This window comes from Echinops telfairi, unplaced genomic scaffold, assembly GCF_000313985.2.
Source record: "Echinops telfairi isolate 266 unplaced genomic scaffold, ASM31398v2 ScPeMD7_53;HRSCAF=182, whole genome shotgun sequence".
Taxonomy (NCBI): domain Eukaryota; kingdom Metazoa; phylum Chordata; class Mammalia; order Afrosoricida; family Tenrecidae; genus Echinops; species Echinops telfairi.
The window spans coordinates 13336761-13352829 of NW_022103951.1; the positions used below are offsets into that span (position 1 = coordinate 13336761).

At 49.6% G+C, this 16069-nt stretch overlaps 1 protein-coding gene across 3 annotated transcripts in view; it reads left to right on the plus strand.

Moving 5' to 3' along the window:
- LOC101639128 (melanoma antigen preferentially expressed in tumors-like) overlaps window positions 1-14639 on the plus strand; it is an 18795-nt gene extending 4156 nt beyond the window's left edge. The window contains exons 1-5 of one of the 3 annotated variants that reach the window (XM_045290778.1): window positions 278-298; window positions 2045-2109; window positions 11406-11553; window positions 11700-13206; window positions 14457-14639. In XM_045290778.1, coding sequence (XP_045146713.1) covers window positions 11731-13197 — 1467 coding nt within the window. In that variant the 5' untranslated portion in view covers window positions 278-298; window positions 2045-2109; window positions 11406-11553; window positions 11700-11730 and the 3' untranslated portion in view covers window positions 13198-13206; window positions 14457-14639. Of the gene's footprint in view, window positions 1-277; window positions 299-2044; window positions 2110-11405; window positions 11554-11699; window positions 13207-14456 lie in introns of those variants that run through there. The other 2 variants (XM_004710013.2, XM_045290777.1) reach the window with 2 other exon arrangements.
- Window positions 14640-16069: the final 1430 nt, after the last annotated feature.

The following is a 16069-nucleotide window of genomic DNA, read 5'->3' on the forward strand; positions in this document are numbered from 1 at the left end:
CGCACTTGGTCAGGACGCCCTTTCTGAGGATGGAGGAACAAAGGAAGGACTTGAAGGAGTTCTCCCTCCCCACCATAGTCAAGTTCTTTACAATATTTCTTGTTGTTTTCATAGTGGGGGTGGGGAGTCGTGGTGGTGCAGGAAGCAATGAGCACATTCCAGCGTCTGCGCAGACGCGCCATTTCTGATCCGCGTCCGTGTTCTCTGGGCTCGGGCAGCACAGGTGGCGTTCCTCGTGGGCGCACTTGGTCAGGACGCCCTTTCTGAGGATGGAAGGGAAAAGACAAGGCTTGTGGAGGTTCTTTACAGTATTTCCCTGATAAATCTTGATTTCATAGTGGGATGCGAAGTAACGTGGGGGTGGGGGTGGGGAGTCGCGGCGGTGCAGGAAGCAATGAGCGCAGTCCAGCGTCTGCACAGACGCGCCATTTCTGATCACCGTCCGTGTTCTCTGGGTTCGGGCAGCACAGCTGGCGTTCCTCGTGGACGCACATGGTCAGGACGCCCTTTCTGAGGATGGAGGGGAAAAGACAAGGCTTGTAGAGGTTGTTTACAGTATTTCCCTGATAATTCTTGATTTCATAGTGGGATGCGAAGTAACGTGGGGGTGGGGGTGGGGGTGGGGAGTCGCGGTGGTGCAGGAAGCAATGAGCACATTCTAGCGTCTGTGCAGACGCGCCATTTCTGATCCGCGTCCGTGTTACTGGGCTCGGGCAGCACAGGTGGCGTTCCTCGTGGACGCACATGGTCAGGATGCCCTTTCTGAGGATGGAGGAACACAGGAAGGACTTGAAGAAGCTCCCCCCTCAGTCAAGTTCTTTACAGTATTTCTTGTTGTTTTCGTGGTGGGGGTGGGGAGTCACAGCGGTGCAGGAAGCAATGAGCACATTCTAGCGTCTGCGCAGACGCGCCATTTCTGATCCCCGTCCGTGTTCTCTGGGGTCGGGCAGCACAGGTGGCGTTCCTCGTGGGCGCACTTGATCAGGACGCCCTTTCTGAGGATGGAGGAACAAAGGAAGGACTTCAAGGAGTCCACCCCACCACCACAGTAATATTCTTTACAGTATTTCTTTTTGTTTTCATAGTGGGCGTGGGGAGTCGCGGTGGTGCAGGAAGCAATGAGCACATTCTAGCATCTGTGCAGACGCACCATTTCTGATCCCCGCCCGTGTTCACTGGGCTCGGGCACCACAGGTGGCGTTCCTCGTGGACGCGCTGGGTCAGGACGCCCTTTCTGAAGCTCCATGGGAAAAGGGAGGGCTTGTTGAAGGAGTTAACCCCCACAGTCATGTTCTTTACAGTATTTTGCCTGATAATTCTTGTTTTTAAAGTGGGATGGGAAGTAATGAGGGATGGGCGTGGGGAGTCCTGTCCACGCAGGAATCAGTGAGCACATTCTAGCTTCTGCGCAGATGCGCCATATCGGAATCTCTTCTGTGTTCTCTGGGTTCGGGTACCACAGGTGGCTTTCCTTCTGGACACCCTTGGTCAGGAGGCCTTTCTGAAGACGGTGGAAAAAGGCATGGCTTGTAGGAGGAATTACCCACCTCCCCCAGTCATTTTCTTAGTATTTCGCCTGATATTTCTTGTTTTCATAGTGGGACGGTAAGTAACCTGGGGGTGGGGGTGGGGAGTCGCACCGACGGCGCAGGAAGCAATGAGCACAATCTAGCATCTGTGCAGATGTGCCATTTCTGATCCTCGTGTGTTCTCTGGGCTCGGGCACCACAGGTGGTATTCCTCATGGACGCACTTGGTCAGGATGCCCTTTCTGAGGATGGAGGGAAAAGGCAGGTCTTGATGAAGGAAATAACCCCCACATTCATGTTTTTAACAGTATTTCAACTGGTGTTTCTCATTAAAACTGGATGTTACCAAGCGCTGCAGCTCTCCCAGCCAGCTGCCTTCTGTGATGCAGCTAGTTAGAGATGCTCCCATGATGGGTGCAAGGGAAAAGACAGGTTGGGTTGTCTGTACGGAAAAGTGCATCATGGATAATCTCCAACAATGGCCTCCTATTGACTACATATTTGTTCCATTTCAGACAGAGGAAGATGGAAACAACTTTTTAGTTTCTACATCAACAGCTTTCCTGGCTGGTGAGGAAATGTGAGTCATTGTATCCATTAGGCTTGCTTTGAAACTTATATCTTGAAACATCCTTTCTGATGATGAATGCTCAGTTTGTCATTCCCTACATGCTCTGCTATCAGATTGCTTGGTTCCAGAGGCTTAGTTTTTAGGGTTTCTTTGACTTTTGTGTAACTCACTCCTAGGGTGTGATCATAAGTGATAAGCCTCCTGATTGTAAAGGATTAAAGGTGTGACCTGAAAGGTTGGAGATGTACACACAGAACAGAGAATTTAGCCAGGAATGAGAAGTTGAGAAAGATTTTTTTGAGGCAGGGAAAGAACTCCAGTGAGGGAAGGGATAGCAGGGAAAGGGACGGGGCATCTTGAGCCCCCAGGCGGGTTCCGCAACCCAAGGAGATAGGTCAGGGAAGTCTACCCTTGCAGGTGGGCAATGGGACTTACTTAGAGGCATATGAACCTGTAAGGTGAAGGGAGGTTCTTTGTGCTACGGCTGCAAGTTTCGGGCCATGTGACGTCCTGTCAGTAAATCATGTTGTTCCTAGGAAACAATGCTAGGGAGAGGGGGGCTGTGTTCTGCCCCAGGAAGTAAGCTCTGTGAAATGCTGAAGGCAGGTGCTCTGAAGTTCAGGTACTCTGAAATTCAGCCAGGTAATTTGTCTTCTCCAGAAGCTGGTACAAGGGGTTGCCTTGGTTCGGACCCGGCCCAAACATCCAAAACTCTTAATAATAGTGATGATGGTCTTTGTGATCTATCGTGAACAACTTCCTGCTGAGTTAAGATGACGAGGTGTGGGAAAATTAAGTCTGGGGCCCTGGGCCAGTCAGCAGTGGACGTTAGGGGTGAAGCAAGAGCTGGTTGAAGGTCAGGTTGGAGATGGCTTTCATCCGTTCCTGCAGTAATTTACACAGGGAGCTAAAAGTACTAGTACACAGATCATACTCAGAAGCCCAACGAGGGCCATAACAGGCCATGACAGGATGTTGAAACCATGAGGAGGAGCTGGTGGTGCTCCACTGATGTGTCCTGATTTTATCGGCCATGATGCGGAGTGCTTTAACATTTGATTTAACCACACCTGATTTATTTCTATAGTGTATGTACCCTTTTGCTAGCTGTTAACAGATTTAACGCACGGCGGTTTTGAAGGGATGTAAGTTGCTGCTGCAAGGAGGTGAGAGACTTCAAGGTGGAGTTTATGACCAGCTGGAGTTGTTTAAGTTTTGTGTTTGGAGTATGCTGTGCCCTAATGGGTGAGTGTAGACGTGGGCATGTGGATGCATGAACATAAGTGAGCGAGCTTGCATTAATGACTGTGAGGGGGGCATACGGGCCTGTGTGTGCAGGCATGTGTACAGAATGTGAGTGAATGTTGTATGAATAGTGAACATGGAGTGAAAGAATGAGCTGGTGTATTAACAGTTATATGATGTCTGCAAACTTTATGTAGAGAAAAGCCACTTTCATCCTGATTTGTGAAGTAACAGACTAGCTGTGGTTGGACACTGTGCAGTGACAAGGAGGGGATGGTGAAGTGGAGAATTGGAGTTGGGTTGGCGGTGAGTTTTTGGCAATGGTGTCGGCCTTCCTATTGCCCTGTGCGACAAGAGAGTTATTAGTTTGTTGTTCTTTGCAGTGGATGAGAGCTATTTTGTATCGGTAGCTGAAGGGCCTGTCAGAGATTGGCTTTTAATGTACCGTTTATACTGGGGGACCCCTTGGTGGTGAGACTTCCCCGCTCCTTCCAAATGGTGGTGTGACAGGGAGCTATAAGGAAAGCCTACTTAAAATATGTATTGGCCCTGTTTCCTCTAGCTAAGTGAAGAGCTCGAGTGAGAACAATAAGCTCCACCTTCTGAGAAGTGGTTCCCACGGGAAGGCGTGCAGCTTCCCAGACCCGATTCAATGAGACCAGAGCATTGGCCACTTGTTGCTGTTCCTGAGCGTTTACAACAGAACTGCCATCAACAAACAAAGTTAGGTGTGGATTAGGATACAGTTGGTCAGAGAGTTTGGTTTGGGGCAGTGCTAGCTCCTCAACTGCCTGGGTGCAGGAGTGGCTGACGGCTCCGGCGAGTCTAGGAGTTGGGGCAAGAGAGTTGCTGGGTTTAAAGAGGGAGCCTGGCGGAGGGTTGTGTCAGCGTTTGTAATAAAGATGAGGTGTATTTCTTGCAGGCGGCTTGGGGACAGTAGAGATGGAACCCGATCCAAGAGGAGGCCCTGCAGTCTGTGGGTGGATAACGTGTAGATGGGCTTTCCCAGCGTTAACTCTAAGGCTTCTTTGGTGAGGGTGGCAGCTGCCGCCAGGGCCCAAAGGCATGGTGGCCATGTCCCATTTCTTGGACAGATAAGCTACGAGGGATAGAGGGGGCCCAGGGGCTGAGTTAGGACACCAACCGCTATAACTTGCTTTTCCATGTAAACTAAAAAAAACATTTGGCGGGGTTTGGTAAATGCAGGTGTGGGGAGTGGAGGAGAACATGTTGGAATTTACTAAAGGCCGCCTTGATTTGCTGGGGAGAGTGAAGGAGGCCAACAGGAGTGGTCTTAGTGCCTTCATAAAGGGCTTACTAGATGTTTTCAAGGATTGCCATCTATACCTACATCCGTGACTGGGGAAGGAGAAGTGGGTTCGGAGAAGGAAGAGAGAACCGAGAAGGTAGCCCCGTGTTTACTAAAAAAGAGACTGGCTTTCCCGCTACCTGGATTGTCACCTGAGGCTCAGCGAGGGTTACCTGGATCTTTGAGTCTGGGTGTCTTCAATCACTGTCATGTCCAGGTCAAGTGATACGAAAGGGTTCGAAGGGACCGGGCCTCCTCGGCTAGGCACCGAGGGGCAGTGGTTTCCCTAATGGCCCTGCTGACTGCACGTAGGGCAAGACTTGCAGGGTGGTCGGGGCTGCTGGCAGTGCTTACCCCAATGCCCTTCCTGGCTACACTTAAAGAAGGTCCAGGCGGCAGACGGTTAGAGGCATGGTTGGGAGCGTTGTTTCCTGATGTCTCCGGACCCTTTCCTCCAGCCGGCCTGAGAGCAGCAATCAAAGCCTGGGCCTGCCAGCGAGCTTGCTGGCCTGCTCGGGACTCATGCACTGCCTCAGCCCCTTCCTCTTGGGCATTAAAAACTTTAGATGCCATGTTTACCAAGTCCTGGATGGGGGTCTCAGGGCCACCCTTGGCCTTTTTAAGTTTTTTTTTTAATATTAATAGCTGATTGAGTTATAACATGAGTGGCTAAAACAGTAGCTCCTGCTGGGGCCTAGCCTAGTGTACTGGGCTAAGGGCTCAGTCATATGTGAAAGAAAAGCTGCAGATTTTTTTATCTGGCAGCTTGTCAAAGTTAACTGCTTTATGAGAGATGGCTTGCAAGTCGGCCAGCAAAGTTTGTATTATTTGGTCTTGGCTAACCTGCCTTTTCGTCCAAGCTGGCTCCTGCCTAGAAGCTTCCTGAGGGCCTACGGGCAGGGTGGCATTTGTGAGATGGACCTGGTCTGCATGCTGCTGGGCAGCTGTAAAGACCTGCTCCTGCTCGTCAGGGCTAAGGGCAGAGGTGAGGACTACATAAAGATTATCATGCCAGGTTAAGTCATAGGCTTGGGTGAGGAATCGGAACGTCTTAATATAGGTGGTAGGGTCCTGTGAGAAAATACCCTGCCGCTTCTTACAAAGGCTGCGACTGAGAGGCTTGGGAGGCTGAGTCGGGAGGTAGCCAGGAAGGAGAGAGAGAGATTGACTCCAGGGAGTCCAACAGTTTGGCTCTGGGAAGGGGACAGGTATGGGAGGTGCACTCGGGGAGGGGAGGGGATGGGTGTCAGAGGCACAGTCGCCTAGGTCGTTGGGAGTGCCTGTGCTGGGAATTGAGCCAAAAGTACTTGTGTGGGTTGGCAAGAGATGCAGAAGAGAGGGTCGGGAGCAGGGAAAGAAAAAGACAAGCCTGAATGTACGGAATCTTAGACCATTTGGGGGTTTGGTGACAGAAGTTGTTGAGGTTGCGCGGAATATTGAAAGAACCGTTTTCTGGCCAGCACGAACTGTTGTCTAATGGTATTGTGGCCACACTTGGTTACAGAAGAAGACCGTATGCTTAGGGCGAATGTCCGGAGCCAGGCTCAGCTCAGTGAGATTGGACTGGAGGTGTCCCAAGGGACTGTCCCTGGGAGGCTTCGAGAGTGAGCTTTCCATGGTGTCTTCAACTGCAAGGGGTGCGGTCAGAGGAGAAGGACGTCTCCTGGTCCCCGTGCGCACCCGTCAATCAGGATGTGGCCTGATAACCCTGAGAGGAATCCCGGACAGAGTTAGGGGCCCAGTGGGAGAGTCCTGGACTCCACAGAACATGAAGGTTCCCTGGCACATGCCTGCGGCTTTAACTGGTAGACAGGGGCCTTGGAACAGTGACAGTGAAAGATACTGCAGGAAGCTGGGGAGGGGAAGGGGCTTGGCTTTGTGCCCGGCTGAATGAAGGGTGCCAGAGGCCTTTGTTCAGAAAGAAGCAGATTTTAGATAATGTCTGACAGCAGGTACCACAGAACTACCAGCATGAAATACACACACAGGTAGAAGAAGCTCAGACTCACCCATTGTGATCCATCCTGGTCAGAAGGTGCAGTGACCACCAGGCCCAGAGCCAGCAGCCCTGCCAGCAGCAGGAATCCTAGGAAGTAAACACAGACCAAAGGTTGTAGGCCACATGAGAGGGAAGATAGATACAGAGAAAAGGTGGGCCTTATCGTTGCACCCCTCACAGGGAAAGGCAGTTATTTCCAGCTCCTCTTGGGTGGCAGCGTAAGCCCCTGCCTGGAGCCATACGGACCCTATGTTCCTATATGAGTTTGCTCCCTATGTTCCTATATGAGCTTGCTGGTCCTCAGTGTCCGAAAGACAAATGAGACAGAACGAGTGTGAATAGAAATACTTACTGGAAAAGCGCTTGCACAGGAAAACTTCAGAGGTCAGTTAAAGTGGAGGATGGGGCTGCGCACCGGCCAGAGGGAAGCCGATGTGGCACAGATACCCCTCCTGCCACTCCAGGATTTCAGCACCAAGATGAAAGGTTGGAGATGGAGGCGCACAACAGAGATAGAATTTAGCCAGGAATGTGAAGTTGAGAAAGATTTTTTATATCGTTTTATTAGGGGCTCATACAACTCTTACCATAATCCATACATACATCAATCGTATAAAGCACATTTGTACATTCATTGCCCTCATCATTTTCAAAACATTTGATCTCCACCTAAGCCCCTGTCATCAGCTCCTCATCCCCCCCTCGCTGCTCCCTCTCCCTCATGAACCCTTGATAATTTATAAATTATTATTTTTGTCATATCTTACCCTGTCCGACATCTCCCTTAACCCACTTTTCTGTTTTCAGTCCTCCAGGGAGGAGGTCACATGTACATCATTGTAATCAGTTCCCCCTTTCCAACTCACCCTCCCTCCACCCTCCCAGTATTGCCATTCACACCACTGGTCCTGAAGGGATCATCCGCGCTGGTTTCCCTGTTTCCAGTTCCTATGTACATCCTCTGGTCTAGCCATATTTGTAAGGTGGAATGGGGAACATGATAGTGGGGGGGGGCTTTTAGGAACTAGAGGAAAGCTGTATGTTTCATCATTGCTACATCTAACTCTGACTGGCTCATCTCCTCCCCGATACACTTCTGTAAGGGGGGTGTCCAGTGGCCTACAAAATGGGCTTTAGGTCTCCATTCCACACTCCTCCCCTCATTCACAATGATATGATTTTTTTGTTCTTTGATGTCTGATACCTGATCCCTTCAACATCTCCTGATCGCTCAGGCTGGTGTGCTTCTTCATGTAGGCTTTGTTGCTTCTGAGCTAGATGGCCGCTTGTTTACTTTCAGGCCTTTAAGACCACAGACGCTATATCTTTTGATAGCTGGGCACCATCAGCTTTCTTCGCCACATTTGCTTATGCACCCATTTGTCTTCAGCAATTGTATCAGGGAGGTGAGCACACAATGATATGATTTTTTGTTCTTTGATACCTGATAACTGATCCCTTCGTCACCTCATGATCACGCAGGCTGGTATGCTTCTTCCATGTGGGCTTTGTTGCTTCTGAGATAGATGGTTGCTTGTTTACGTTTAAGCCTTTAAGACCCCAGATGCTATCTCTTTTTGTTAGCAGGGCACCATCAGCTTTCTTCACCACATTTGCTTATCCACCCGCTTTGTCTGAGCATTCTTATTTGGGAAGCTTTATGTGTGATTGTTTTTCCCTAGCAGCTCTCATGATTTTCTCCTTTTCCTCAAAGTTAGATAGTTTAACTATTATGTGCCTTGGTGACTTTTTCTTGGGATTCAGTCTAGCTGGTGTTCTTTCAGCCTCCTGAATGGTTGCCAGCTTTTCATTCATTAAGCTGGGGATATTTTCCTTCAAGAACTCTCTCACTATTGTTGCAGATGACTTTTTTGTGTGTCTTCCTCCGGTAAGCCAATAATTCTGATGTTGTTTCTCTTCATAGTATCAGACATAGCTCTTAGGTTTTCTTCATCTTCTCTGATGATCTTATTAGATTTTGCTTCATGTTTGTTGAAGTCTGCTTGGGTGTCCTCCAAGTTACTGGTGCGGTTCTGTGCTTCTTCCAGTTGATTATCCAGGTCCGTGTTTCTGCTGCTGCTTTTTTTTAATCTCCTCCCTAAGCTCTTGTATTTCCCTTTGGTGTATGGACTTTTTCTCTTATATCATTTCATCCTTTTTTCTATATTGTTTCCTTCTTATCCTGTATGACTCCAAGCAGCATTCTGAAAATGTCTTTCTGTGGCAGCTCAATGTCTACTTCTATGCATGTCTTTATGTTCAGGACATCTTCTGCCATTGCCTTTTGTTTCTCCTGTTTTTTCATTGAGGTCGTTGGGCTGATGGCTGTTTGCGTTGCCTTGTTTTAGAGGAACCAAGTGCCATTTTACAGGGAGTCGAAGATCACTGGCTCTCTTTGGGAGACCTGTAGGAATGCTTCTTTGAACTGCCTACAGCTAAATTCACTATGGAATTAATCTACCACTTTGTCCTCCTGTGGCTTCCCTCTCCGCGGAGTGTCCCAGAAGGGTGGTGGTTTGCCTGATTTGGTGTTCGGGAGGTTGAGCAGAGGTTCCTGAAGCAGCTTGGAATGTTGATGAGTGTTGGCTGAGCTGCCTTAATCCTTGTGAGGCACTAAGTTAGGCGGGAGGAAGTTCCCTCTGTCACGCGGGACAACAGAGGAAAAATAAAGAGCTCCCCCAGGCACACATGCAGGAATTCCCTGGTAACAAGTTGGGCGGTAAGAAGTTCTACACACAGGTAGAAGTTGGACAGTAATAATTTCTTCTACACACAGGTAGAATCTAAGACATGCCCTTTGCATTCCAGCCCGGTCAGAAGGTGCAGTGACTACCAGACTCAGTGCAAGCAGACATGCCAGCAGTAGGAATCCCAGGAAGTATACACAGAGACCAAAGTCTGTAGGCCACATGAGAGGGAAGATAAATACAGAGAAAAGGTGGAGTGCGAAACTGGACTAATCATCGCACCCCTCACACGGAAAGGCAGTTATTTCCACTTCCTCTTGGTACTAGGGTGGCAGCATAACCGCCTGCCTCTAGCCATATGGGCCCTATGTTCCCATATGAGTTTGCTGGTCCTCAGCGTCCAGAAAGACAAATGAGAGAGAACAAACATGCACAGAAATACTGACCAGAAAAGCGCTTCCACAGGTAGACTTCAGAGGTCCGTGAAAGCGGAGGATGGGGCTGTGCACCAGCCAGAGGGAGGCTATATGGCTCAAAAGCCCCTGCTGACGCTCCTGAGTTTCAGCATCAAGATGAAAGTTTGGAGATGGAGGCGCAGAGCAGAGATAGAATTTAGACAGGAGTGTGAAGTTGAGAAATATTTTATTGAGGCAAGGAAAGAACTCCCAGGAGGGAAGGGGGAGCAGGGAAAGGGACAGGGGCATCTTGAGCCCCTGGGCGGTTTCCACGAACCAAGGAGTTAGGTCAGGGTAGTCGAACCTGGCAGTGAGGCAATGGGACTTATATAGAGTATTAGCTTAAAGGTATAGGAGCCGATAAGAGGAAGGGTGGTTCTTTGTGCTGCGGTTGCAAGTTTTGGGCCAAGTGACGTCCTGTCAGAAAATCATGTTGTTGCTAGGAAACAATGCTAGGGAGAGGGGCCTGTGATCTCTCTGGGGAGGTCATCTTGTTCTTAGGGAACAATGCTAGGGAGAGTGGGGCTGTGTTCTGGCCAGGGAGGTAAGCTCTGTGAAATGCTGAAGGCAGGTGCTTTGAAGTTCAGGTGCTCTGAAATTCCGCCAGGTCATATGTCTTCTTGAGATGCTGGTTGAAGGGGCTGCCTTGGTCTGGACCTGGCCCAAACATCACCCCCAATAAAGAAAGCAACAACACCAAAATCACAGCCATCCAGGCCATGCTTATCAATAAGGACTATAGGAAACCTTAATTCTTACCCAAATTTGCTGAGATAAGAGGTATGATTTCTCTTGAGTGACAGCCAATCTTATCTCAAGAGAGCTTATAGGAGAAGGATAGTTAAGCTATCATGGAATCTTATAGGTAAATGACATTGCTTAAAAGAAAATTTATGATCTGAAATGAAACTTTCACCATATTTACAATTTTTAAAATATGTTTTAAAGGTAAAATGGTAAAAGCATGGGTTATTGATATTATCTATGCAGTTATCTATATTCTCTGCCTCTACCAATATGCCATGAATCTCAGATAAATGTGGAGCCCCTGTCCTTTTCCTCCCCCAGCAAAAAAAAAAAAATAGATGAAAGAAAATGAGGCCAGTATAGGCCCACCTGTTCAGAAAGTAGTGTCATGAGAGGGACTTCCAGTTTGAGAAGATACCCCCCAGTTGTGATGTGTTAAACATTCTATATAAATCATCATTACAGAGTTGAATAGAGAAGGAACCCAGGCACAATAATGGCTTAAGCTTTGAGAGGGTACCCACAAGGTCAGAAAACTAACCATGTCTTGAGGCAAAGCTGAAGCCATCTACTCTGCTCAGACACCCACAGGGGCAGTTCTAATCTCCTGTGTGGGCTCACCAGGAGCCAGAACCGACTCAAGGGCTCAGAAGCTGAGCTCCAGGGAATGAACTGCCCAGATTCAATCCAGAAAGGCTAAACCTTCTGTTGTCAGCAGCCAATGAGCAGAAGGTTGTGGTTCCCCCAACAAAGGAATGCTCTGTAGATTATTTTATCTGGGCCTTTCATCGACCTACAGGCCATGGGACTTAGACAGCCACCACCATATTTCCTACTTAACTTTGATTCACCCACCTCCCCAGCTACTGGGTCCCTGTCCCCAGCTGCTGAGGTCACTGCCTGCCATAGGACCTGCTCATCTTGGATTCCACAACTCCTGGACAACCTTGAGTGAGGAGAAGAATCCAGTTTGAAATCAGCCCCATTTGGACCTGGCCAGCCTCTACCGCAGTGAGTTGATAAGAGGAGTGGCATAGCCAGAAAGCTCCCCTGTGAGGAGATAAGGGGGGCAGAGCGGGATCCAGATTTTGGAGGGCTAGCATAACAAACTGGGCTCTCCCAGAGGTCAACCAGCAGACTCCTGTTTCCATTCCCAGGTCAGGCTCCCTTTCGAAGCATTTGATCATCATGAGCAGCGCGAGCCCTCCCAGACTCCTGGACATCGCCATCCAGAGCGTGCTGCAGGATGAGGCCTCAGCCATTGACGCTCTGGAGTGGCTGCCCGTAGACCTCTTCCGTCCCTTGTTCACGGCAGCCTTTCAGGGTGGACACAGAGAGACAGTGAAGGCCATGGTGTTTTCCTGGCCCTTCACCTATCTCCGTCTGGGGGTGCTGATGGAGGATTGCGAGTCTCTCTATGACATGTTAAAGGCAGCACTCGATGGTCTTGAGATGCTGCTTGCCCTCAAGGATCGACCCAAGAGGTGCAAGCTAAAGCAGCTGGATTTACGGCTGAACAGTGGCACCGAGATCTGGAATACGTGGCTGGCAACCCAATCCGATGGCTCTCTGACCTCATCAGAGGAGCCTGCAGCCACCCAGCCCAGTACTCAGACCCCCAAAGAGGGCAGATCCAGGTCAGAGGAGAAGCATCAGCTCCTGCCCCCTGTGAGGGTGCTCATAGACCTGTGCTTTCAGGAGGAAGTCATGGATGAATTCCTCACCCTCCTCAGTGAAATCATCAAGCAGGGAAAGGCTCTGCCTCCCCTATACTGCAGAAAGGTGGAGTTTGTTGGGGATGTGCCCAAGTTTTCCATTCTTGAGGACATCCTAGAAATGGTACGGCTGGACTCTGTCTGGGATGTGGAAGTGCGTGGCCCCTGGGACTTGCATGACCTCAACTGGTTTGGTTCTTACTTGGCCCGGATGGTTCACCTGCACACAATCTCGTTCTCTGGAATCGTCTTAGATTGCTTGGGGTTATGCATGCAGAAAGGGGTGAAGAAGCTCCTTGCCGAATTCAGCACTCACTTCCTCTGTCTACATGAGGTCGAGTGCCTCATTCTGGATGGTGTCTTCCTCCATGGCCACCTCCACTGGCTGCTCAAATGCTTGCAGACCCCCCTGAAGTATCTCACCATTAAGGACTGCATGCTGGTGGACTCTGACTTGACATGCCTGTCCTGCTGCCCCTGTACCAGCCACCTGCAGTCCCTGGATTTGAGTGGTGTCTTTTGTAAAGGCATACATTTTGGTTTGCTTGCAGACCTGCTAGAGAGGTTGTCAGCCACCTTGACCAACTTGGACTTAGATTCTTGTGGCATCAAGGACTCTGAGTTCATGGCCTTGAAGCCTGCTCTGGGCCACTGCACCCAGCTCAAGTACTTGGCGTTTTCCGGGAACCCGGTCTCCAGCGGCGTCCTGCTGGCCCTGATGTATCACACCATGCCACGGTGCCAGTTTTCCTTTCTGGAGCTACCTGTCCCTCCCCGTTGCTATGTGGGACCCGAAGATACTCTGGATGAAGGCAGTCTTGAACAGGTCATGGAGGACCTGACCCTGACCCTGCCGCCAAGCAGGCCCCACTCAATAAGTTTCCTTTCCTATCATAGTCGGAATGGGTCTGATGCAATCATCATTGATTTCAAGTCTTGATGTCACAAGGTAACAAGAACCAAATAGGATGAAGGGGACAGTAGGAGGGCTTCAGTTGTGAACACTCATAATTTGTAGAAGGCTTTGGGGGACAGTGGGAGCCCCTAATCCATGTGCAGAGTAGCTAGTCAGATGAAGCCTTTGGCAGATGCTCTCTGGCCACAGGCGAGGGATGGGAACTGCTTTACTATCAGACAGATTATTGTAAACTTGATGGTGGTTGGCACCGTAGTAAGATAGGATAGTGGGTTAGTTGACCTCCCTCTTGACCCAGCCTGAATTTTTCTAGGCTTAAGTATTCCTCGCTTGTTCCACGAGAAAACTTTCTTTTCTGGCTCTTGTAATATTACTGGTGGTCTTTTCTTTCTCTTGACTTTGTTTTTACACCACTTCTTTCTGTTTCATTTCATTTTTCCCCCCACTCTTGCTACTGGGTCTCCCAGTTTATGAAGCGTGGACAGAGTGGATGCATAGAGATAATAACTGATGTAATGGTTTACCAGGGATAGCGTGTAGGGAGGTGGAGGGAAATTGGGGAGCAAGCAGTGAATGCAGGCGTGGGGATGGAGGAATAGAACTGATTTTGATCATGCTTCTACAACTATTTATAAAAATGGAATTGTGTGATATGTGAAGTTAATATCAAGAAAACTACCATAAATAAGAAACCAAAGTAGACCAGTGGTCACCATAGGTGAAGGAGGAAGAGTTTTGCTTAGGGGGCATTGAGTTTATGTTAATGGTGGCAGAATAATTGGGAAAAGGATTTCAATAATGGTTGTACAACACACAGTATCATCCATGGCACTGAATTAAGCACATGCAGAAGATGTTGATTCAGAGACTGTTGCCTTGTGTATATTTTTGCCAGGATTAAAAAAAACTATTACACTTATAACCATGAGTAACCAGGAAGAAGAAAATCTTCTAAACTGGCTAGTGGTAGTGATTGAATAGCTCTTCTCGGTAGGATTGAGCTATGGAATCGTAGGGGGATCAGGGGTCAATACAATTGTTTTCTTTAAACGCGAGTTGGTGTCCTACCGCTCTCCTTTGCCATAGAGTCTCAATCCCACCTCCATTCTCTGGTAATGAATCGACTTACAAAAGCACAGTAAGTTTGCTAAATGGGTGAGGTTTGGGGTTAGGGTCATGAGGACTAGGTCATGTTTACTACGATCATGTGGGAGGTTGGAAGCTTGGGTCAGAAGCTGCATGTGATATGACCACTCTGACTGAAGTCCACCCTTCTTTGTAAGCAGGCATCATGGAGGCCAAGACACAAGGAGATCTGCTGGGATGTGCAGGCGCCCCCGATGTTATGAAGAGACAACCTCCCCCACCTCCGTCCAAGAGAGAAACCCACTGCCTACCACCCTGTGCTACATTTCTGCTTCCGACCACTTGCACTAGCCGACAATAAAGAACTCTTTGTAATGCTATCCACTTGTGGCATTCATTTCTTCTGTAGCGGGGGGAACTATAAAACTTTAGACCAGCAGTTCTCAACCTGTGGGTCCCAACCCCTTTGGGGGGTTGCATGACCCTGTCAAGGGGGTCACCTGTTTCAGAACAGTAGCAAAATGACAGTGGTGAAGTAGCAACGAAAATAATTTTGTGGTTGGGGTCACCACAACATGAAGAACTGTATTACAGTAGTACGGCATTGGGAAGGTCGAGAAGCACTGGTCTAGATGGCCATAGAAGGAATTTGTTGCTGTGTTTATTCCTGACGTGGAGAGTGGTTGTAGGGCGCAGCAGAAACTGGCCCCAGAATTGGAGATACGGGTCACCCCTCTACATCTGCCCCACCTCTCCACCTCTGAAGCAGTTTTAGGCCACCTTCTCGATGTGCGATGCTTCGTTTTCCGGGTCCACTGGGCTGGGCAGTGCTGCTCAGGGCCAGTTCAAGATGTCCTGATGTGCTCTTTGGAGCCCTGGTGGTGTCCTCATGACTTAGCCCTGGTGGTGGTTGGAGGAAGGATTTCTAGTAATGTTAGGTTTGTCGAGTGGGTAGTCCCTCACTGCTTGGCTTGGCATGAGAACGAATTCACGGAGACGCCTGGTTTGTGATCCAAGTGGGTTTTTATAAAGGACGGGAGAAGTTTCAGGTTTTCCAGTCTCAGGAGTCCACGCTGTTTCAGGGAAGTTTGCCAAATCACGCAGAAGCCGTGGCTGGGGTTCAGCACTGAACACGGGCAGCCTGGTGGGACTGCACACAGACACGTGGTGCCCTGAGGCCAGAGACAGCGGCACGGAGCAGGGGAAACGGGCGAGAATCCTCTCGGACCTGCCAGTCAGTGGGAGCAGGGGGTACACGAGCAAGTGAGAAGCGAGGCTGTGGGCCCTGAATAGGCGCGGACGGGGGTGCATGTGCTTCCCAAGTAGGCCTGCGCTGGGTGCTAAGGGTGCCCACTCTAGCGGTGCATGTGTTCCTTACACCTGCCTCTGCCCAGGAGCAGGGTAAAAAGGACCAGCATTACCGCTGCCAGGGTATTTTAAACCTTTAACTGGGGAGGCATGCTCGAAGATGTTGGTTGGCCCCATTGGCTGAATCAAACTCACCTGGGCCTATAGGGGGCCACACAAGTGTAACGCCTACCTGGCTCGCAGTGGGCGGTGGGGGAATCTGAATTGGAGCATGCCCAGTTCAGGGGTCTTCATGGGTGGCAATTGGGTTCCCAATTGACCTTTCCCAACCTCCTGTACGGGGCCTGTGCAGGAACAACCCCCCTGTCTGTCTAACATTTTTGTGCTGCCGTGTGACTCGGAGATAACCTTTGGATGATACCAGGACTGGTGTATGGAATGCACTGTGGCTATCCGCGGAGTCCACCCTGCAGGACAGCAGCCCGCCGTGGTATGGCAGCCG